Source organism: Canis lupus, chromosome 14 (assembly GCF_011100685.1).
Source record: "Canis lupus familiaris isolate Mischka breed German Shepherd chromosome 14, alternate assembly UU_Cfam_GSD_1.0, whole genome shotgun sequence".
Lineage (NCBI taxonomy): Eukaryota > Metazoa > Chordata > Mammalia > Carnivora > Canidae > Canis > Canis lupus.
In genome coordinates, this window is record NC_049235.1 from 45,314,907 (window position 1) to 45,337,444 (window position 22,538).

The 22,538-nt window shown below is 37.1% G+C and overlaps 1 protein-coding gene across 12 annotated transcripts in view; it reads left to right on the plus strand.

Annotated features, from left to right (window-relative positions):
* BBS9 (Bardet-Biedl syndrome 9) overlaps window positions 1-22,538 on the plus strand; it is a 432,261-nt gene that overhangs the window by 25,140 nt on the left and 384,583 nt on the right. For 10 of the 12 annotated variants that reach the window (XR_005369689.1, XM_038557299.1, XM_038557303.1 and 7 more), the window contains 3 exons: window positions 2,251-2,401; window positions 6,065-6,129; window positions 12,930-13,043. Coding sequence is in view for 11 of the 12 variants with exons in the window: in XM_038557299.1 (XP_038413227.1) it covers window positions 2,251-2,401; window positions 6,065-6,129; window positions 12,930-13,043 (330 nt within the window). In the remaining variant the exon portion in view is untranslated. Of the gene's footprint in view, window positions 1-2,250; window positions 2,402-6,064; window positions 6,130-12,929; window positions 13,044-22,538 lie in introns of those variants that run through there. The other 2 variants (XM_038557307.1, XM_038557309.1) reach the window with 2 other exon arrangements.

Below are 22,538 nucleotides of genomic sequence, written 5' to 3' on the forward strand. Positions count from 1 at the left end.
CTCACTGATGTAAGAAGAAAGAAATTCTTTCTGCAGAGTCCCAAGGATCCTGAGTTTTATTCTTTACCCTGAGATGGGAATTTTATGGTTTAAACCTATCCTTCTCTTATTTTGAATTACCCAATGCCCTTAGGAAAGCCATCTTATTATATGGTTTGGCATTCCTCCTTCCTGTTCAGTTGGCCTGGGGCAGCAGCTGTCCAGTTGGCCGGGGGCAGCAGCTGTCCAGTCCACCAGAGTGTCACCTGTAGTGGGCACAGAGTCCCAGATACCTGGGGGTATTAACATGATTAACCATTCTGTCACTGTGTACGATGTTATTTAACCCTGCCTAGAGTGTTACTGCTTTGTGTCCCAACTCAGCTCAAGAACCAGTTTCCAAATATCCTTGCAGGAATTGGTACCTACAGTTTATTCTTTGTTGCCAATTTCTTTATGAATTTTTTGGTCACAAGTTACAGGAAACAACTATGATAAATATAAATAAAAGAGGAATTGGAGCGAGAGTGACATAGATCTCCCAAATGCAGGAAGAGTTGAATTGACCAAGCCTCAGTGGAGGATGGGAAGAGCATGGCTCCAGAGATGGTATAGAACTGTGGGGGGCTGCCATTAGTTCATCTGGCAGCAGATTCCTGATGTCTCTATTCAGAGTTTAAATTCCCAGGATAGTACCTCTCTCATAGGGTTATTATGAGGATTTAATAAGTTATTACATAAAAGCTACATAGACCATTGCTTGGCACGTGATAAACTCTCAGTAAATAAGTATGTACTTTTAGGAAGTTTGAAAAAAGTCAACATTCTATACTAATACAACAATTTCAAAACTGACACTTAAAGTATTAGTTTTTTAGGGCTGTCATAAAAAAGTACCACAAACTGTGTGGCTTAAAGCAACAGAAATTTATTCTTTGACAGTTTTTAGAGGCTTAGAAGTCCAAAATCAAGGTGTTGACAGGCCTGTCCTACCCCTGAAACCTCTATGATCCCTATTTGCCTCTTCCAGCTTCTGGCAGTCCCAGGCATTCTTTGGTTTGTGGATGTATCACTCCAATCTCTGCCTCCATTACTACATGATCATCTTCTTGCATGTCTTCATTTTGCATTCTCCCTCTTGCTCCATCCCCACCATGCTTTCTTTCTTTTTTTTTTAAGGCTTTATTTTATTTTTGAAAAGATTTTATTTATTCATGAGAGAGACACACACACACACAACAGAGGCCTGAGACATAGGCAGAGGAAGAAGCAGGCTCCCTGCAGGGAGCCCGATGTGGGACTCGATCCTGGAACTCTGGGATCATGCCCTGAGCTAAAGGCAGACACTCAACCGCTGAGCCACCCAGGGGTCCCTATTTATTTATTTTAGAGGGTGGGAGGCAGAGAGAGAGAGAGTGAGCATGTGCACAGAGAGGAGGGACAGAGGGAGAGGCAGAGAAAGTCTCAAGTGGACTCTACACTGAGTATGGAGCCTGACGCAAGGATGGAACCTATTACCCTGAGATCATGACTTGAGCTGAAACCAAGAGTTGTCAACCAACTGCACCACCCAGGTGCCCTCCTACTTTCTCTACTTATAAGAGAGCCTTATTGGACATCTAATTGAATGTGACCTCAACTTAACTTGCTTACATCTGTGAAGACCCTGTTTTCAAATAAAGTCACGGGGATTGGGGGTTAGGATTTCAACATCTTTTTGAGGGAGATACAATTCAACCCACAACACCTATCTTACCATTTCCCCGTCTTGCGTCCAAGTACAGACATTATTAATCAGAGCATTCTATCTAGTGAGGCCTCAGAATTCTTTTTTATTTTTTATTTTTTATTTTTTTATTTTTATTTTTTTTAGAATTCTTTTTAATACAATGATCTTGATAGCTATAGAGTTGACACTCTGATGAAATCAGTTTACAATCTTATACTAACTAGTCTTTTGTAAAAGGATTTGCTTTGACTGAGTTAAATTAGAACTACTGACACCAAAGGAAGGCTTAGGAAAAATACATAATGTGTTAGTATGCTTGAATATTGGTCATATACAAAAAGTTGTTTTTGAAAAGCTATGTTATTAAAATAAATTCATTTTATTTATATCATATGCTGGCAGATTGGCCTTTATATATGGAACAAGACTCAATTCTTTTAATTTTTAAGTTTCTCTTTTAGACATTAGAAAGTTTATTTCCAAAGAAATTTTGTTGCTAATGTTTGTTTCTTCTTATGTCTTTTATAAACATCTCTCTACAGATAAAATAATTGTGGGTAGCTTTATGGGATACCTAAGAATCTTTAACCCCCATCCTGTAAAAACAGGAGATGGAGCTCAAGCTGAAGATTTGCTTCTAGAAGTGCATCTACGAGATCCAATATTGCAAGTGGAAGTAGGGAAGTTTGTTTCGTAAGTACAGCTCACTAATTCTAATATTTTATCTTATTTGGAGTATGTCATTCCTTGACTGTTGTCATTTTTATGGATTCTTTTTTTATTTTCTTTTTAATTAATTAAATTAATGTAAATTAATTTCATTTGCTTATTTAAGTTCGATTTGCCAACATATAGTATAATACCCAGTGATCATCCCATCAAGTGCCCTTCTCAGTGCTATTTTTATGGATTCTTAAATGAAAAAAAGATTATCCATGAGTGAAGTATGTTTTCTGGATATTGTTACCTGGGTATTCCCCCCTTTATTAAAAAAGATTTTTAATTTATTCATGAGAGACAGAGAGAGAGGCAAAGACATAGGCAGAGGGAGAAGCAGGCTCCCTGTGGGGAACCCAATGCAGGACTCAATCCTTGGACCCTGGGATCATGACCTGAGCCTAAGGCAGCACTCAACCACTGAGCCACCCAGATGCCCCCTGGGTGTTCCCATGTACTGAACATTTTTTTTTTTGAACATTTTTTATATGGAAACCTGCACATTTAAGAGAATAATTTAGGACTTTTTAAAAAGGTTTTATTTATTTACTTATTCATGAGAGACAGAGAGAGAGAGAGAGAGAGAGAGAGAGAGGCAGAGACATAGGCAGAGGGAGAAACAGGCTCCATGCAGGGAGCCTGATGTGGGACTCCATCCTGGAACTCCAGGATCATGCCCTGAGTCAAAGGCAGGAGCTAAACTGCTGAGTCAAAGTCAAAGGCAGGGGGATCCCTGGGTGGCGCAGCGGTTAAGCGCCTGCCTTTGGCCCAGGGCGTGATCCTGGAGACCCGGGATCGAATCCCACGTCGGGCTCCCGGTACATGGAGCCTGCTTCTCCCTCTGCCTGTGTCTCTGCCTCTCTCTCTCTCACTGTGTGCCTATCATAAAAAAAAAAAAAAAAAAAAGTCAAAGGCAGGAGCTAAACTGCTGAGCCACCCAGGCATCCCCGACTTTTTTTTTTTTTTTTTTTATAGTAACAGACCTAACATGCCTGATGTATCAGAAGTTTAAAGGAAAAGAGATAAACTTTTGAAAATAAATAAATAGAAAGTATTCAGTTACTTAAAGCACTAATTCACTTACTTAAAGCGCTAATCCAGGTTACATAAATGTCTGTTTAAATAACTAGACAAAATAGTAGTTATGGTATTTGACACGTAACTTTGAAGCTTTAAAATAAATTACTGCACTTATTTGGTGTATAAAGATTCTTAGTTTCTTAAAAGAAGCCAGCTCAATCCACAAAGTAAGTCTTACTTCTAACAAGAGCTTTATTTCAAAGTACTTTATTTTTAGTCTTAATTTATTTTAGGAAACCGTTTATTAGTTTGCATTTTGTGTAATATGTCTGCTTTTTATTTCCTGTTGATACTGCTAATTTTATTTTCATATATGAATTTTCTTAAAATTGAGCCTGTATTTCTCAATTATTTATATAAGTATGTACTCTGAAAAGTTATATAAATAGAGGTGGTCTTGTTATCTCTTACCCCCCCCTTTTTTTTTTTAAAGTTCCCTTTGCCTTCCTAAGTCTGGGAGTGCCCTGAGCTCTTGGTTTTGACCCACTACATTAGCTCATCATAATTTACTGACCCCAGTTTCCATTTATTTAGGGCTTTAACTCTTGGTAGAAAAACCTGAACAACCATTCTTGAACATTAATCCCCTTTTAGTGATGTTTCATTCTGATGGGAAGCTGCTTCATAGATACAGGGCATGAGATAGGACTTTTATGCACTGTGATAGGCTGGATCAGAGAGATTTTGTGTCTGACGTGGTTGGTAAATATCTACTCCCATTTAAAGAAGATGATGATTAGGTGCCTGTTGTATCCCTAGCATATATTAGGCATAATGGGGTTATAAAGTAAGGAGACAGAAGGATTCTTGCCTCTAAAGAAACATTTTAATCTTTTTTTTTTTTTTTTTTTTTAAATCTTTTCATTTTTTAAAAGAGTAAAGTGCGGGCAGCCCAGGTGGCTCAGAGGTTTAGTGCCGTCTTCAGCTCAGGGCCTGATCTGGAGACCGGGGATCGAGTCCCACATCAGGCTCCCTGCATGGAGCTTGCTTCTCCCTCTGCCTGTGTCTCTGCCCCTCTCTCTCTCTTTGTGTCTCTCATGAATAAATAAAATCTTAAAAAAAGGGTAAAGTGTTTCATGATTGTTCTGTTCAGTAGTCCTAAGTATAGCTTTTAACTATGTGATCACTTGTTGGAAGGGAGGAGATTAATACTAATGATTGGATACTGTAGTGGTATTAATTAACTAGTACTATCTTAATAATCTTATCTATAAGATGGAATTTGTATTTAAAGATAAGGAACCCAGCAGCCCTGGTGGCGCAGTTGTTTAGCGCCACCTGCAGCCCAGGGCGTGATCCTGGAGACCCTGGATCGAGTCCCACGTTCGGCTCCCTGCATGGAGCTTGCTTCTCCCTCTGCCTGTGTCTCTGTGCCTCTCTCTCTGTCTCTATGAATAAATAAATAAAATCTTAAAAAAAAAAAATAAAGATGAGGAAACCAACTAGAGCTCAGAACTTTAGGTCATACAGCCAGAATTCAGATCCAGGTCTATCTGTTCCATACTCTGTTATCTTATCATGACATAATGTTCTTTTCCTGTGCATGATAGAAAAAATTTTTTGGGTTTGACTCAAAATTTTTTGAAGTCAGTATTGAGTATGTGATAGTTGTGTGTGTGTGTGTGTGTGTGTGTGTATATGGATATATATATAGCATTTTCTAGTAGTAGAGTGAATGGTGAACATTTATGTCCATTATAACTATGTTTTGTAGGTATTATATAATTCTTATTATGTAAATGAGAGACTAACACTCTGAAAGGCTAAATGATTACACAGATACCAAGGTGCACAGTTAGGACTCCCATCCAGTTCTTCAGATTTCAATTATAGTCCTAGTTTAGAACAAAAAGAGTCTGTATCAGGTCATACGCTGGAGGACTACTTACAGATGTGTTTTAAATTTAAAAGGGTTGCCAGTACTTAAGAACCAGGAGATCTCACTAAAATTCCTGCTTTCTGGCTTTTCTTGAAAAATGTGGAGATTTGGCTATATGCCTAGAACAGAGTAGTAGTTGCTTCCTCTAGTCTGCCCCCACTCTACAGCAGACCATAGCCATTTACACCTTTTACTCATCCTGGCCACTGACCTGACCCTTGAAGACTGGACTTAGGATTTGTAGACTGTGTTATGTCTTGGAAACCATTTGATTGGCACTGAGAAGTGTATTGGTGATAGTGGCAATTTAGTCCAAACTGAAATATTTTCAGGGCCTTAAGAAAACTTCTGAGCTGGAAGTGACATATGCCATTTACTAATAATGGTTAGTATTCTGTGGTGCTTTATACCTTACAATAAAATCACATGATTTTATTTCATTTAATTGAAACCTCTTATTTTCCAGAAGGGAAACAGGCTCAGAAAGATTAAGTAACTTGCCCAAGTTAAAGTGGGTGCTTGCTGTTATATTTATTTTTCAGTTTTGAATGTTATCTGGGAAATTTTTAGTTTACTGGTGGCAGGTTGTGGTTATAATCTCTTTTTAAAATTATTTTATAATTTTTTGGTTATATCTGAAATTGATATTTAAGCTTTTAAAAACTCTTCCCATTTTTCAGAGGTACTGAAATGCTTCATTTGGCCGTGTTGCATTCTAGAAAACTTTGTGTCTATTCTGTCTCAGGTAAGACACATTTTTTTCTATTGTATTTGTATTAATTTGTATTAAAAACAGTTTTTGACTATTATATAAGAATAGATACGTATGTTCACTTGCTAGAGAACACAAAACATTTGGTTGAAGATTTTCTTATCTTGGTTAACATTTTACCTTGTTCATTTATTTTTTCAGGTACTTAGCTATTACATTTTTTCTGGTTTGCTGTTTATATACATATTCAAATTTCTAATAGTGATTCCTTGTAATCTCCTTCCCAGGAATTGTGTCCAGGGTTGCCAGTGACTAATAGAGGCCAATTCTTGCATACTTGAGATACCTGAGTGTTTTAAAAAATTTTTGTTTATTTATTTTTTATTAAGAAACAGTTGACACACAATGTTACATTAGTTTCAGGTGTACAACATAGTGATTCTACTTCTCTATACATTATGCTGTGCTTACCATAAATGTGGCTACTATCTGTCACCATACAATGCCATTACAATACCACTGACTATTTTCCTTATGCTGTACTTTTAATCCAGGACTCTTGAGCTTTTAAAAAAAAATTTTTACTTTAATTTTTTAAAAAAGATTTTATTATTCATGAGAGACATACACACACACACAGAGGCAGAGACGTAGGCAGAGGGAGAAGCAGGCTCCCTGCAGGGAGCCCAACGTGGGACTTGATCCCAGGACTCCAGGTTCACGCCCTGAACTGAAGGCAGGCACTCAACCACTGAACCACCCAGGCATCCCGAGTTTTGTTTTTTTTTAAGTTTTATTTATTTATTAGCGCACACACAAATGGGGAGGAGGGAAAAGCACAGTGAGGTGGGGGAAAGGGAGACTCCCCACTGAGCAAGGAGCTGAGCCCAACATGGGGTTTGATCCCAGGACCCAGAGATCACAACCTGAGCCAAAGTAGACGCCCAACCAACTGAGCCACCCAAGTATCCCAGGAATACTGGAGTTTTAAGAAATGTTTAATAACAACAACAATATTCATTAGATGCTGAGAGTCATGGTGGTTTAAAGTACTTTTTCTTTGGTGAACCTCAAGTATTTTCTCTTTACGGTTAAAATTTCTTGGCTTTTAGTTGTTTTCACTCAACTTGACCTTAAGGCACTTGTTTGAGTTTTAATCAGGTTTCATTGTCTGACACTGTTCTGTGGGCACAAGTATGGCAGTTAATTGTAGTTTGGTTTCAGCATTTTGGTCCTTATTAAATATAAAAGGTAACTGTAAAAAATTTTGTTTTAGTTATTAAATTTTAGTTCAAGCTGAGAAAGTTATTTTCATGGATGTCAATATAGAGGAAATTTTTTATGGATGCAATAAAGCTAATTCTTTGTGGGTGGGCCTAATCCTTGTATAAGAGGTGTTATTTGGAGTTTGATATAAATATTAGTTTCTAGGGTTTGGATTTTTCATACTCATTGGCTTTCTTTGTATTTTGCTTTCAATTTGTGATGATTTGTCTTTACTATATTTGTATGTGTATATTTATATACCTAGTGTGGAGCCCAATGTGAAGCTTGAACTCACCACCCTGAGATCAAGACCTGAGCTGAGCAAGGGTTGGATGCTCAACCAACTCAGCCACCCAGGTGCCTCTGAGCTAGATGTTCTTAAGTAGTCTCTTTTTGGGGGTGAAGTTCTGTTAGATTTGTAAGGCAGGCTTGGTAACCTAGCCTATGGTATATGGTAGGCATATGTTTTATTTTATTTTATTTTATTTTATTTTATTTTATTTTATTTTATTTTATTTATTTATTTATTTTATTTATTTATTTAAAATATTTTATTTTATTTATTCATAGAGACAGAGAGAGAGAGAGGCAGAGACACAGGTAGAGGGAGAAGTAGGCACCACACGGAGAGCCTGACGTGGGACTCGATTCCAGGTCTCCAGGATCACGCCCTGGGCTGCAGGCGGCACTAAACCGCTGTGCCACCGGGGCTGCCCGCATATGTTTATTATGTTGATTACACAAGTGAACTAATATTTGGGTGGTGATGAGGCAATTGTTAGTGGCTATTTATTACTTTGTGTTATTTTACTTCTTCCTTCTTTTTTTTCTCTATTACCACTATCATTTTCTTTTCCACTTTCTGTTTATGCCTAAAGCCCAATACAGTACCTCTCTGTCATTGGTAAACGCTTCCATTGGTTTCATGGTAAAAGGTGTTGCTCTTCCTAGAGACAGGGCAGATATTTAGTGTTCCAGGATAAATGGAGGAGGTGTGATATATGCTACTTTACTGCATGAATCTAGCTGTTCCTCTGCTTTCCACCATAAGGCTGTTAACAGTGAGGTGATACTATTAACTGGGTTACACAGGACATGGAGGAGGGGAGCTTGCACAGAGTTACCCCTGAATACTTTTTGGAGAATTTGTCCCTTCTGGAGGCTCTAAGAGGGGAGGCAGAAGGAAGAATCCTACAAACTAGGAAATTAGGTAAGACTCTTGGCCTTCCCTGGTCCCATTTGAATGATGGCCCAGAAAGATAGGAACCTCTAGAGTTTCCTCAGAGAAACCTCTTGAGTTTCCCTGGGGCATAGGGCATAAGAGACTAGTGATAAAGTGTATGTTTATCGAAAAGACCTGCTGAAAGAAACTGGCATGTTTGGTTACAACTTGTTTATGGGACATGGTATTTTTCTTCAAATTAGTGTTGAAAATGAAAGTTGTTTGTCATGGGAATGATGATTTTATCACTCTTTTATTCTTTGTATTCTTTTACAAGCTTTGTATTCTCTGGGGATGAAGAGTTCTCCAGACTACATTCCCTTATGCCCCACCTCACATCCCTATTCTGTCTCTCATTTCTTCGGCTTCTTATGATATTTGGAGGCTGACAATTTGTGTATTTTTTCTGGCTTGGCTTAAATTGAGAAGCAGGGAAGTTAATGTTTTTGTTCTCTTGAATATATTTCTTGAGGTTCCAGACTGAACTTTTACCTAGCTTTTACTGTAACAGGGGAAGCATAAATATTTTTTAGTTTAAGTAAAGCCACTGGTGTCAATAGATGAAAATGTTAGCTGAACTTGACATTCTTACCCTTATCTGCCCCTTTCCCCAAATATATATATATATATTTTTAATATGCTGTGTCCTTCTAAAAAGATTTGAGGCATACTAAAGGACACCTCCTGGGCACACCAAACAATTCTTCATAGGCTGCTGTGCTGACATCTTTTTGGTGGGTGATATGTCATCAAATACATGCTTAATATAGAGAAATAGCAGGGTCTTGCTGAACTGAAGTTAGCTCACCTTATCATACATTGGTAAAGGAAAAGCATCATATGGCATTTTAGGTTCCTTTCTGATGGGCTCCAATTTCTAAGTAAATGGTTACAGATGTGTGAGCATAAGCCATACTGATTATATCCTCTTAAATACTCTTTCCCAAAAATTGTGTACTTCTCAACCTAGCATTTGCTAAGCATTTGACATATTTATAGAATTTTAATGTTTTCTGTGAGTGGGCAAAAGATGTGGTTCTTTACTTCTGATAGACTTATATAATCTAATTTGGTTTTTTAACACAATGAACTTTTTATTTTTTTTTTAAATTTTTTAAATTTATTTATGATAGTCACAGAGAGAGAGAGAGAGAGGCAGAGACACAGGCAGAGGGAGAAGCAGGCTCCATGCACCGGGAGCCTGATGTGGGATTCGATCCCGGGTCTCCAGGATCGCGCCCTGGGCCAAAGGCAGGCGCCAAACCGCTGCGCCACCCAGGGATCCCCACAATGAACTTTTTAATGTAATCTCTAATGGCTTTTATTTCATTTTACTTCATTAGATTTCTCCACAGTAACCTAAATTGCACCAAAAACTGTTGTCAAGGTGATCTTTGATTTTTTTCCAGATAATTTTTTGTTTAAATCAAATAGTGTTTAAATCAAAGCCAACAGTGTCAGTGTTCTAAAATCTTTTTACTTTCTAATTGATGAAACTTCATATTAGTTTTAGCTATACATGGACTGTATTTATATAGAGATACACTTGCTATATTCAATCTGTATATCCCAGGACAAAACCTTTGTTTAAGTAGTTTTTTTTTTTTAAAGATTTTATTTATTATTCATGAGAGACAGAGAGAGACAGAGACAGAGACAGAGAGAGAGAGAGAGAGAGGCAGAGACACAGGCAGAGGGAGAAGCAGGCTCCATGCAAAGAGCCCAATGTGGGACTCGATCCCGGGACTCCAGGATCATACCCTGGGCCAAAGGCAGGCGCTAAACTGATGAGCCACCCAGGGATCCCCCTGTTTAAGTAGTTTTAATAATCTTGTGTCATTGATGCTTCTCTAGAAAAAAAATGGTCAGAAATTTTAGATTTTTCAGATACCACCTTTATTCCAAAGTAGTATCTAAGGAAGAAATTGTTTTCCATTCTCTGTAGTTCCACTATTAAGTGTTAAAGTGTTATTACCTGAAATTTGAAGATTATCGATGTCTTTGGAGCTTTTTCAGAACACAAATCATCGTGTCATTTTGTACCAGGTTTGTATAAGTATTGAACACTGACCCCTGTGTTCAGTGGCCTTTCAGCTAGCAAACGTGTGTAAGTGCATTCCTTACTCAGAGGGGTTGATCTGGTTTTAGGTATAGGACGAAAGTTGTAGTTTCTGTAGGGACAAACCAAATGTTTCTTGGAATTTCTTTTTCTGATTTCTTGGAGGCTAGACCTCTCCCTAAGGTTAAGGATGTGAGTTATTTAGTGTATGTGTTTTTTCTTTTCTTTTCTTTTCTTTTCTTTTCTTTTCTTTTCTTTTCTTTTCTTTTCTTTTCTTTTCTTTTCTTTTCTTTTCTTTTCTTTTCTTTTCTTTTCCTTTTCGCCCATGTGGTTATGATTACCCTTCAGTATTCCTAGATGTTACTGATTTTACAACCATTTAGATTCCACAAAGCTTTCTTCTGTCAGGGTTAGCTGGCAAATTTGAGTCTTTCTCTTTGTTTCTTATTCTATTGGGATGTGAAATCTGTTGTTCCCATTTTCAGGAAATAAATATTGAGTAGAAGTGATTTTCCTCCAAGGAATCCTCCTCTGTTAGTTTTCTCTTTCAACCATTCACCTTCCAAATGAAGAAAAGGCCAGGCTGAGAAAGGTGGAGGTGGAAATGATGTTTTTAGGTGGCTGATTTGTTTAGGAAAATTGTCATTGGCTTACCAAGTTTTTTCCAAGTTGTGAAATGGCGAACAACCAGGTACCAGGATATATAGTGCTAACTCTAAAGACCTAGTTTGAGTACTTTGTCCTTTACCAGCTGTGTGATTTTGGGGGAAATTTCTTAAACTTTTTTGTTGACTTAGGATATCTGCCTCACTATTTCTGCTTCTTTTTTAAAAAATATTTTATTTATTTATTCATGAGAGACACAGAGAGAGAGGCAAAGACATAGGCAGAGGGAGAAGCAGGCTCCCCACAGGGAACGTGATCCCAGGACTCTGGGATCACAAGCTGAGCCAAAGGCAGACGCTCAACTACTGAGCCACCCAGGTGCTTCATACCTGCCTCACTTCTAAAATGGAAAGAGAAATATTTTGGTTCTTACAACCTCAGTGTACACTGGTAAAACTTTTTGGACAAAAAACAAATAAATGCTCACATATAAATATATATACACATACATATAGACAGACTTAAATGTTTAACCTGTTTTAATGATCTAATTACTATCCAGTTTGGGGACTATTTCATTGACTTTATATTTTAAGTTTTTCATTTTGCATTTTTGAATGAAAGACAAAGATGCTTTTTAATGGAAAAACTTGCATTCTGAATCCTTTTTCTTTCTATTATCTATTTTAACTATAATGTTCTTGCCTGATTACTGGGACATAGCTCCAGCTGTGTTAGCTCTAGAAAGCCTAACAACCAGAGAGTAAAATAAGGTACAATAAGGATTAGGAATCTTTTCAGGGTTCCTGGGTGGCTCAGGTTGTGATCTCATGGTCCTGGGATTGAGCTCCGGGTCAGGGGTTCGTATTCAGTGGGGTGTCTGTTTCTCCCTCTTCCTCTGCGCACCTCTCCGTTTGTGCTCTCTTTCTCTTTCAAATAAATACTTTTTAAAATATTAAAAAAAAGAATCTTTTCAAATTTGGAAAGAAATAGAAAGTGATTGTAGCACATGTGATCTCTTAAATGCAGAAAAGAAAAAGAAAAAGAAAAGGTATTTTTGTTTTGAAGGAGATTCTTCTTCATGGACTTCAAATAAAACATATTGTCCTGTATACTTGCTGAAGGAAACTTTAGAATATCTCGCTGTTAAACTAGAATATAAAAAACAAAAAACAAAAAAAAAAACCCCAAAAAAACAAAAAAACAAACAAACTAGAATATAATGTATTAGGGGCTTGAGTATTTTGGGAGGTGGGACAGGAAACTGAATTGCTTGAAAGTATGGGGAATTTTTTCTAAGTTACTTTGAGTCAGGCCTTTGCTCTAGTATTGTTTGGGTGTAAGGAACTTAACCTTATTTATTTCAGACTGAAATTGGAAAGTTTTGTTTTTATTTAAATAATTATACTTTCTTCAAATGTAATGGAAATAGATAAGAAATGTTACCCACGGTGGTATTTCATTTAATGGTGTAATCTAGCCAAGACTTGTGCCATAGAATGTGCTGGCATTCGGTGTCATCAGTGTGCTAATTATTCATAATATGCATTGTTTTAGTGCTTTGTCTTTTTAAATTTCACTGAAATTGAATTACTTAGAATTGGTGTAGAAGATGAGAGGAAATTAATATTTTTAAATGTCAACAAATACAAAGCAGTTCTGTAATTTTTTTCTCCTTAGGAACCTTGGGTAATGTGGAACATGGAAACCAGTATCAGATCAAATTGATGTACGAACATAATCTTCAGAGAACAGCCTGCAATATGACTTATGGATCATTTGGTGGCGTAAAAGGTAATTTGCATTAATCATGAGTGCTATTGCAAGTATCAGATTTAGGATATTTGGCCATATAAAAATGGAGGATCATAGGGTATGAATTCACAGGGAGTTAAACATATTTTATTGAAACCTTTATATTCAATGGTCAAGCAAAATAATGAAAAAATAAAACTTTAAATGTGAAATGTGTTTTATTTTCATATAACCAGCACTTTTATATGGTCTACAGAGATATTTGTAAAAGTGTCTTTTTTAAAAATAATTTATTTATTTATTCATGGAGACACAGAGAGAGAGAGAGAGAGGCAGAGACACAGGCAGAGGGAGAAGCAGGCTCCATGCAGAGAGCCTGACGTGGGACTCGAGCCAGGGTCTCCAGGATCACGCCCTGGGCTGTAGGCGGTGCTAAACCACTGCGCCACCGGGGCTGCCCTGTAAAAGTGTCTTTTTTTAAAATTTTCTTTTTGTACATGAACTGATTGAAATTGAGCTTTTTTGGGTAGAACTGTGTGACTGCTTTCTCAGTGAAGGAAGTAGTTGATCTTATAGATAGGGCATCGTTGCCCTACTTGTGATAGGCCAGGTGAAGCTGCAGAACCCTCTCCCCTCCTCACCCACCTCTGTGGCCAATGCTCGGGGTCCTGCAGGCTGTTTCTGCACTAGGGCACCTGGACTGGGGGCAAGCAGAGACACATGCAGTCCTGCTCCTGCTGCTCATCAAGCATATGCCCTGACCTGGAATAAACCTCCCAGAGGATGGGGGCCTTTTCTGAATTTCACAAAGGGTTATTACATTTACCAAGAATTGGCTCAGTGAGGCTGGGTTCCTTCCACTTTGGGTATCTTTTTCTACGAAACATGGGACTACATGCAGCTTGCCTACCCTAATCCCAGAGCTTTTCCTGAGTTACCAGGGTTTGTTGTTTGCCTGGGTACACTGTTGTTGTTGGCGTGGGAGAGTTATTATCTACCACCTACCTCTCACTTCACTGTGATAGGGTGATAGAGGAGCTGCTGATGCTGAAGTGAGGACAAGAAGCCAGATAGTGACACTTACACGTGTGTGTGTGTGTGTGTGTGTATGACCTGTGGAATATGAACTAGGGATTTCATAATATTTTAGCTCTTTCTGGGCTCATATTTTAATGAGTTTATTGTTTAATCATTGTATTAAATTGTAGGCTATCTATGTTATATTTTTCTTTAGTGACATGAAAAAATGATCTTAATTTAGAAGTCATTTGTGTGAACTCAGTTCTTTTCATACACAGAAATAAAAGTGAGGAAGAATGAATTTGAGTGCATCAATTAACAGGAATATTTTAGGTGGTGATGTACAAATAAATGTTTTACATCAAGTGATTTGAAACAAAACCCTTGGCTGGATTGCAGAGTTGCTTGACTTGAGCAATAGGAATGTTTGGATTATTTAAGGAGTATGGGAGATATCCGGAGTTGGATGAAGAGAGGAGAGAAAGAGCTAAAATTTGATGAGGGGCTTTTATCAATGAAGTATCTCCTCCTAACCTCAGCTGTCAGAACTGCTTTTCACTGTTCTCTCTAAAAAAAAAGATCAGGGGACCAAGGTCTCTGTTGTTTAATAAACTGTTTTAAATCTTTTCCCCCTACAAAATCTTCAAAAGACAAATTGCTAAATTCTGTGCATCTAGAAATGTGGACCAAAAAATTATGATACGAGAAAAAAGTGTTTTGGCTGAATCAAAATAAGTTTTAATTTTTTTGGTAGCATCAAGACAATTCTTAAGACCACATATTAAATGTTATATTGATTGCACTGTACCATTTTTTTTAACTAGATCAAGTTAACCCAATTAAAATGAAGTTTTAAATAAGTAAAAACAGATTCCTTGCTTTTGTGTGACGTTTCACTAGATTTAATAATGGACATCCAAAGTAGTGACAATTGCTAATTGTTTTGAAAAAAGCAGATGACTTTGTACTTACATGATACTTCTCTTAGTTCTTAAATTATGTCTTACACTTAAAAAGTATCTTTTGAAAAAAAAAAGAGGCCATTCTGACATGTTTTATTTTCCTATGGTTAAGCAGAATATCTCACAATTTGAAACAGAAATGTCTGAGTGGCAGAAGTGATTATTGCATTCAATGGGTTTGAAACACATAATATCATTGAAGTGTCCACCAAAAATGTGAAAAAATAGTGGGGTTGGTAAATTAGTAAAAATCAGCCATATTTGGGGAATTGCCAGAGGTAATAAGGAGTTACTACTAATGGGTGTAAGTTTTCTTTTTGGGAGGATGAAAATATTCTAAAATTAGATTATGATGATTGTTGTACAGTTCTGTAAATACACTAAATACCTGTGCTGTATACTTTAAAGAGGTGATATCTCTATACAGTTGTTAAAAAAATTAGCCATGGGATAAAATCTAATGCTAGAGATGGTAGTACAGTCTATACCCTATATTGCCTGGGGCCATGTAAAATGACATAACAGTCTTATAAAGCAAGTTGACTATTGAAAACCATGGAAATATTCTTGGATGTTTATATGTGACTTTTGACAATGTATATTAGGAAATGATCCAAAATATAGAAAAATCATTCAAGTTGCCATCTAGTTATTTCTTTCCTCTTTCTGTCTTCCCTTCCTTCCTTTTGTATATACATTTATATATTTATTTGTAATATAGAAAAATTCAAACTGATCTAAATGAGTATTAGAGGAGAAAAACTAAATTTTGATGCATGCATTCAGTAGCTTATTATGAAGCTATTAAGATTTGTTTGCTGAAATGTACATTTTTGTACATATCTCTTTATCCACATTTCTGATTTTTTCCTTAGGTTAGAATGTGGAATTGGAGATATTTAGATAGAAGGTTATAAAAAACTTTTTCCCAATCTGAAAACTCCCCTTGCCAAATACTATATAAATGGTAAAAAAGACAGATCTTAAGAAGAAAGTAAAAGTCACTCCAAGATGTGCACATTTCAAAACAAAGCCCATTTTCTAAGACTAATGTTACTGTGTATACCTAAATGTGGACATTTTCCAGGAGTGAGCTGGTCAGTCTTTTGTTTTTTATTTTTTTATTTTAAGATATTCATTCATTCATTCATTCATTCATTCATTCATTCATTTAGAGAGACAGAGACAGAGACACAGGCAGAGGGAGAAGCAGGCTGCACACAGGGACCCCGACGTGGGACTCGATCTGGGGTCTCTCCAGGATCACACCCCGGGCTGCAGGGGGCACTAAACCGCTGCGCCACCAGGGCTGCCCTGGTCAGTCTTTTAATTTGAGAACGTCCCTAGACTTGATCTGAATTTAAAAAAGGAAACTTAAAATTTTTTGTCTTCTGTCTTCCTCTGTATTTAAGATGCCTTTTTGTGAAATTATTTAGTTGTGTAATCCTGTCAATAATCTTCAAGAAAGGAATTAAGCAAAAAGAAAACCTTGCTGCATTTTAAACAAATGTGTTTATAAAGGTATGGGAAGGCAGAATGAATTTATTTTGCGTGTGCATTAGAATAAACTACCAGTAGATGGCAGTCCTCTACAACTTTGGATTTTAGTTGGCTCTGCCTTTGAATAAGGTATGGTAAGAAACTACCAATGGAGGAATTTTGAGCCCAAATAATACTTTGCCTTTTACTAAAAATAAATTTAACTTCTTCATGTTGCAGAAAAGTAATGGAGTGGTTTAACAAAAATTTAATTAATTGTAATACCTAACATCTCAGAATATAATGTAAAAATATTTTCTAGCTGTGCTTCTCAAACTTTAAGTTGCATTTGAATCACAGTGGGATTTTGATAAAAATGCAGGTTCTAACTCTGTAAATCCAGAATTGAACCTGAGAGTTTGAATTTCTGATACTCTCCTTAGTGATGCCAGGCCTCAGAGATCTAGAGGTGTGTTGCTGTCCTCCATCTATTGAGAACTATTCTGTATCAGGCACTGCTCTAAGTGCTTTACATATTGAATAACTTAAGATATACTTAGCAAATGGTAGAGAAGGAATTCTAACTCACTCTCTACTTCCAGGATCTTGTGGTGTTAACCATACTAAAATGCTTTCTTATCTGGGCTGTGAGTAAGTTAACCTTCCTAATTCAGAAAAAACTTTCCTATCAGAAAGAGGTGTATCTTGATTTGGCTGAAGTTAGTGCACAACTTTGATTCTTTGTAGATTATGGAAGACACGTTGTGTAACTTCTGGATCAGATACTTGCTTTTCCATTTTTTTTTTTTTTTGGTTGGTGCAGAGAGGTTGTATATAGGAGGGTAATATATGATTTGAAATTAGTAGAAGAGTGATTACTGTTTTTTTATTTGCTTGTTCATTAAGAAAATCTTTCAAAAATACCTTTTATACATTTGCAAAAACTCAAAGTTTTATTCCTTTGATGCAGTAGGGTTAGCTTTACCTCAAGCTACATGTAATATCTATTAATGAGAAAGAATGGTAAAGCAATAGGAAATCTAGTTTTTTTTTTTGAAATCTAGTTTTATGAACTAGTTGAAGAATATTTGCTTAATATCTTCCATTATTCAGACTACCACCTGCCATTCCAGAATTTAAGTTAAAATTCATTCCATATTATACTTTTTAGGGAGAAATGACTGATATTAATGGCTGTATTGGGCTTTTTTAAACAAAAGGAGTGTGGGAGATGTGTTTGGAGTTAAAAAATGTTTGTAGTTTCTTTAATTTAAACCTAAACTTCTAAAAAAAAAAAAAACCTAAACTTCATTTTTCAAGGAATGTATGACTATTTTATAAAAATGGTAGTTTATCTTTGCTTCTTATACCATTGACAAATTACTGCTTGCAAAATTTAGTGAGTAGCATAAGCATGGACAATCAAATTACAGTTTGGAAAGATAATAAATCAGTTTTGAAAAGGTAGATTTGAATTGATTTAAAAATGTTATTAAAATTGGTGGAATTTATTTGGTTTTGGTAATTTGAACTCTACTTTTTGTGGAAAAAAGGAACCAGTGATATCTCTGCCAAATTCTCCTCTGCTTTTGTTTCATTGTGTCACTACAATAATGGTTGTTGATATGGCACTTTACCTAGTTAAGATAAGCTTGCCAATTCAGAATTGTCTTTGGAAAAGGACAGCATTATATGACTGACAGAGCTGGTAGTACACTGAAGAAAGAATGGTGTTGTCTAAAGGTCAACAACTGCAAATACTTAGCTTGATAAAATAAGATACTTTAGTGTATGTAATATATCTTGCTACCATTAAGATATTTGAGCTTAAACTTCTTTTAGTCATAATATGACTTAGAGACCCTCTAGTTATCTCCTCAGTTAACACAAATTTGTCCTGTAGGGTTTGACAAGTTGACAAACATTTTTTTTTTTCAAACCTTATAATGTATATGGCTCTTTCAAGTGTGAAAAAGGGACATTGGGCGGAAATAGTTGATTTGTTGGAGATGTATGGGAACTTCTAAGGACTAGAACAAGTCTTGTGTTAGTCCTCCCTTTGCATCATCTCTCTCCGTCCATCTGCTCATTTATTTGTCCATCCATCCATCCATCCATCCATCCAATGCACATTTACTGAGAATCTTCTGAGTACCCAAGCACTGTATTAGTTTCTAGGAGTAGAAAGATGAATAAAATATAGTTTATGTTGTCAGGCAGCTTGCAGCTGAAGGGATAATAGGAATATAGATAATAAGAATTATGATATAATGAGGTATAAGTATTATAACTTATATAATACAGATGGACATGCACAGTTATACAGGAGCCTTGAGGATGGAGCAGGTTCCTCAGGCTGAATAAATTGTTTGTGTGTGTGTGTGTGTGTGTGTGTGTGTGTGTGTATGAAGGGGATAGTACATAAAGTTGGGAGAATGTGCTGTTACCTATTTTATTTCAGCTCTTCATTTTTATCCACTTTAATCTGGAGGTCACTAACCCCAGTGTCCTATAAATGAACAATTTTATAGTCTTTAGTATAAAGCTTTCATTGCCCATAGGCTGAGCCATTCAAATTCCCTCTGGGATGGTTTGTTCCTCTTCAGAAGGTTATTTTTTGGCCCTTGGAGTATTTAAGAAAAGTTATTTTTGTTTAAAAAAAACCCTGGCATTTTCAGACTGCCAAATGGACTTTACCTATAGTTTAAAGCCTTTAGTAAGGCAAACTTTTCTTTCACCACAAGCTAATCTTAATGGAGAAGGCTGTTGTACTCTAGAAACAGAGTACTATGATTGTGTTTGTTGAGAATGACAAATTGAAGGGTAGGGATAGGAGGTGAAGGAACACAAGAGATTACGAGATAAATGGTGAGACAGAGCATGTCATGGAAGAGGATTTCAAGAGGTAAGAAAGGAGTCAGGAGAGTCAGAGGTTAAGTAGCTGGAGTATTGAAAATAAAATACTGGAGTTAGCCATTTGGAGGTCACTGGTGATCTTGGAGCAATTTTAACAGAAGAATGGGAGCATTGGTCCAGTGGCCCTAGAATGAGGAATTCCTAGGGGAAAAATGGAAATCACAAAGGAAGGCTATTCTGTGAGGAGGTTTGACTATGAAGGGTAAGAGAAAGGTAAAGCCATAGCTGGAGGAGAAGAGGTTTTATAAGGAAGGAGAAGTCTTTGAGGAGGTAGCATGAAATCTTAATCTGATAAACAAAATGTTTTCCATAATGTTTTATTGAAAAAATTAACTTAGATATATTTTTATTTGAACAGTTATGCTATTTGGATTATGATGGGCCAGTTCCTTAAAATTTTATGTGTTCTCACATAATTTGTGCTTGATAGTCATGTTGAATTATTGCCTTCTCTTCATAATGAATTTGTGGTTTATGGGAAAAACGTTCTTTAATACTTCAGTAGAGATTATCAGCGCCATCTGGTTCTTCAGTTTTTAGCTTTCTCTGACATTTCTTGCTTTTTTTTTTTTACAATAATTCTTGCTTCCTTCATTCTTTCCTTTCTTTATTTCTTTTATCCCCCCCCTCTCTATTTTTCTATAATTTTACTGATGGTAATAGCAACTAACATGAGATTTATCCTTTTAACAGATTTTTAAAAAACAGATTTTATTTGTTTATTCATGAGACACAGAGAGAGGCAGAAACACAGGCAGAGGGAGAAACAGGCTCCCCAGGAGGAGGCTGATGTGGGGCTTGATCCTGGATTCCAGGATCACACCCCGAGCCAAAGGCAGATGCTCAATGGCTGAGCCACCCAGGCATCCCCTTAAAACAGGTTTTTAAGTTGGGGTACAGTTGACATACAACATTATGCTAGTTTCATGTGTGTAACATAAAGATTTGATATTTGAATCTCTTAACATATTTTATTTTATTTAAAAAGATTTTTATTATTTATTCATGAGAGAAACAGAAAGAGAGGCAGAGACATAGGCAGAGGGAGAAGCAGGCTCCACGCAGGGAGCCCGATGTGGGACTCCAGGATCATGCCCTGAACCGAAGGCAGGCGCTAAACCGCTAAGCCACCCAGGCATCCCTCTTAACAGATTTTATTTTATTTATTTATTTATTTTCTTAACAGATTTTAAAGTGTACAATATAATATCATTATCTATAGGCTGATTTTAGTTTTAAAAGTAGTCATCTTGATTATAAATTTTTGCTTTTCATGAGGATATTTATATTTTGAGCTTACCAGGTTAACAGACAACTCAAGACTTAAAGAAATGTTACCTTCAAAAACCAATACCTCTCAATTTCTATATGTGCCACAATTTTGCTTTTCTATTAGGTGTGTGGCTCTTTTCTTTCTAACTTTGCCTTTAGTGCAATTGAGGGTTTTTTTTTTAAAAGACTTAATTAATTAATTTTAGATAGAGCATGCGAGTTTATGCACACTTATGAACAGGGGGAGGGGCAGAGGGAGAAGGAGAGACTCTCAAGGAGACTCCATGCTGAATGAGGAGCCCCTTATGGGGCTTGATCTCATGAGCTGGAGACCATGATCTGAGCCAAAATCAAGAGTTGGACACTTAACCAACTTAGCCACTCAGGCACCCCTTAAAGATACTATTTTTAGGTAATCTCTATACCCAATATGGGGCTCAAATTCACAACCCTGAGATCAGGAGTTACAGATCTACCAACTGAGCCAGCCAGGTGACACAACTGAGGGTTCTTTTGACTGCAGTTGATAGTATGCTCATGCAAGGATAAGACATTTACTATTACCATTTGGGTCTCCAATGTAATCAGATCTCATTTCTCTTTTTTCTTTGCTTCCATTTACTTGGACAGGCTATTTCCTCTTGTTTATAAGACAGCTATAGCAATTCTTAATTTTCTTAGTTTCTAGTCCCTGTGAAAAATGTTCCCCTTCTTTCCAGAAGGCTCAGCAAAGGTCTCTTTCCAACTCAGTGGCTCTGATTGGGCTATTGCTACACTTGATCTTAGCCAAAAGGCTGAGAAGCAATGATTGGGCCATCTCTGAACCAATTGTCACTAAAGGAATGCAGTTAAACTTGGGTCTGATTTAACTGTGGGATAGGGGGGCCAGTTCTCCTATTAACTACTAAGATTTTTAAAAAGATTTTTTATTTATTTATGAATGACACAGAGAGAGAGAGAGAGAGAACGGCAGAGACACAGGCAGAGGGAGAAGCAGGCTCCATGCAGGCCCCCCCCCCCCCCCCCCCCGACGTGGGACTCGATCCTGGGTCTCCAGGACCACACCCTGTGCGGAAGGTGGCGCTAAACTGCTAGGCCACCAGGGCTGCCCAACTACTAAGATTAAGAGTAGAAAGAGGTGGACCTTTGGGGGGATGTAGGTAAATAAACTGTGATGAGTTTGAGGATTTTGGAGTTTTTCAAAGAAAATGGCATGACTATGAGATGTCAGTAGCCCACAGTGAGCTTTATTTGGGTGGTGGTTTGACAGGATTACATTTGAGGGGAAGTCCCTCACTGCAGGAGATTTTCCAGAGACCATGGCAGTAATCTAGACCACCATCTAGAAGGAGAAGTGGGCAAGGAAACTTCCGGGGGAGAGGAAAATCTGAGTGGGGCATATATCTGTAGGTGATAATTGCTTAGATGCAAGATGATGAGTCCTGGTCAAGAAGCTTTGGAGGGCAACAAATGACTTCTGTAGCTCCAGGATTTGTCTTATCTATGGCTAGTAGATATTGGGTGCCTTTTTGCAGAGTATGCAAAGCAGGCACAGTATAAATGGCTGATAATATGCCAATTTGGGCTATAATTAAAGCAACCAAAAATTTTGAGTTTGGCATCTGTGGGCTTTGAGTTCTCATTCATGGTCAGCCTGCTGTGAAGAACTAAACTACTTGGGGCCAATATATAGAGGCCACCTTAACCCATGTATATAACATTAATAGAAGAGGGTAAAATAAGTGCTGGGCAGCCAAAACTGTAATAAATGTCTATCTTTTGACTTTACTTTCTCTCCTAGAACCTTCCTGGTGTGCTGCTTTACAACTACCAGGAGAGGCAAGCAGTAGTGATTTGAGTGTGCCATGAGGTGTTTATGTGGACT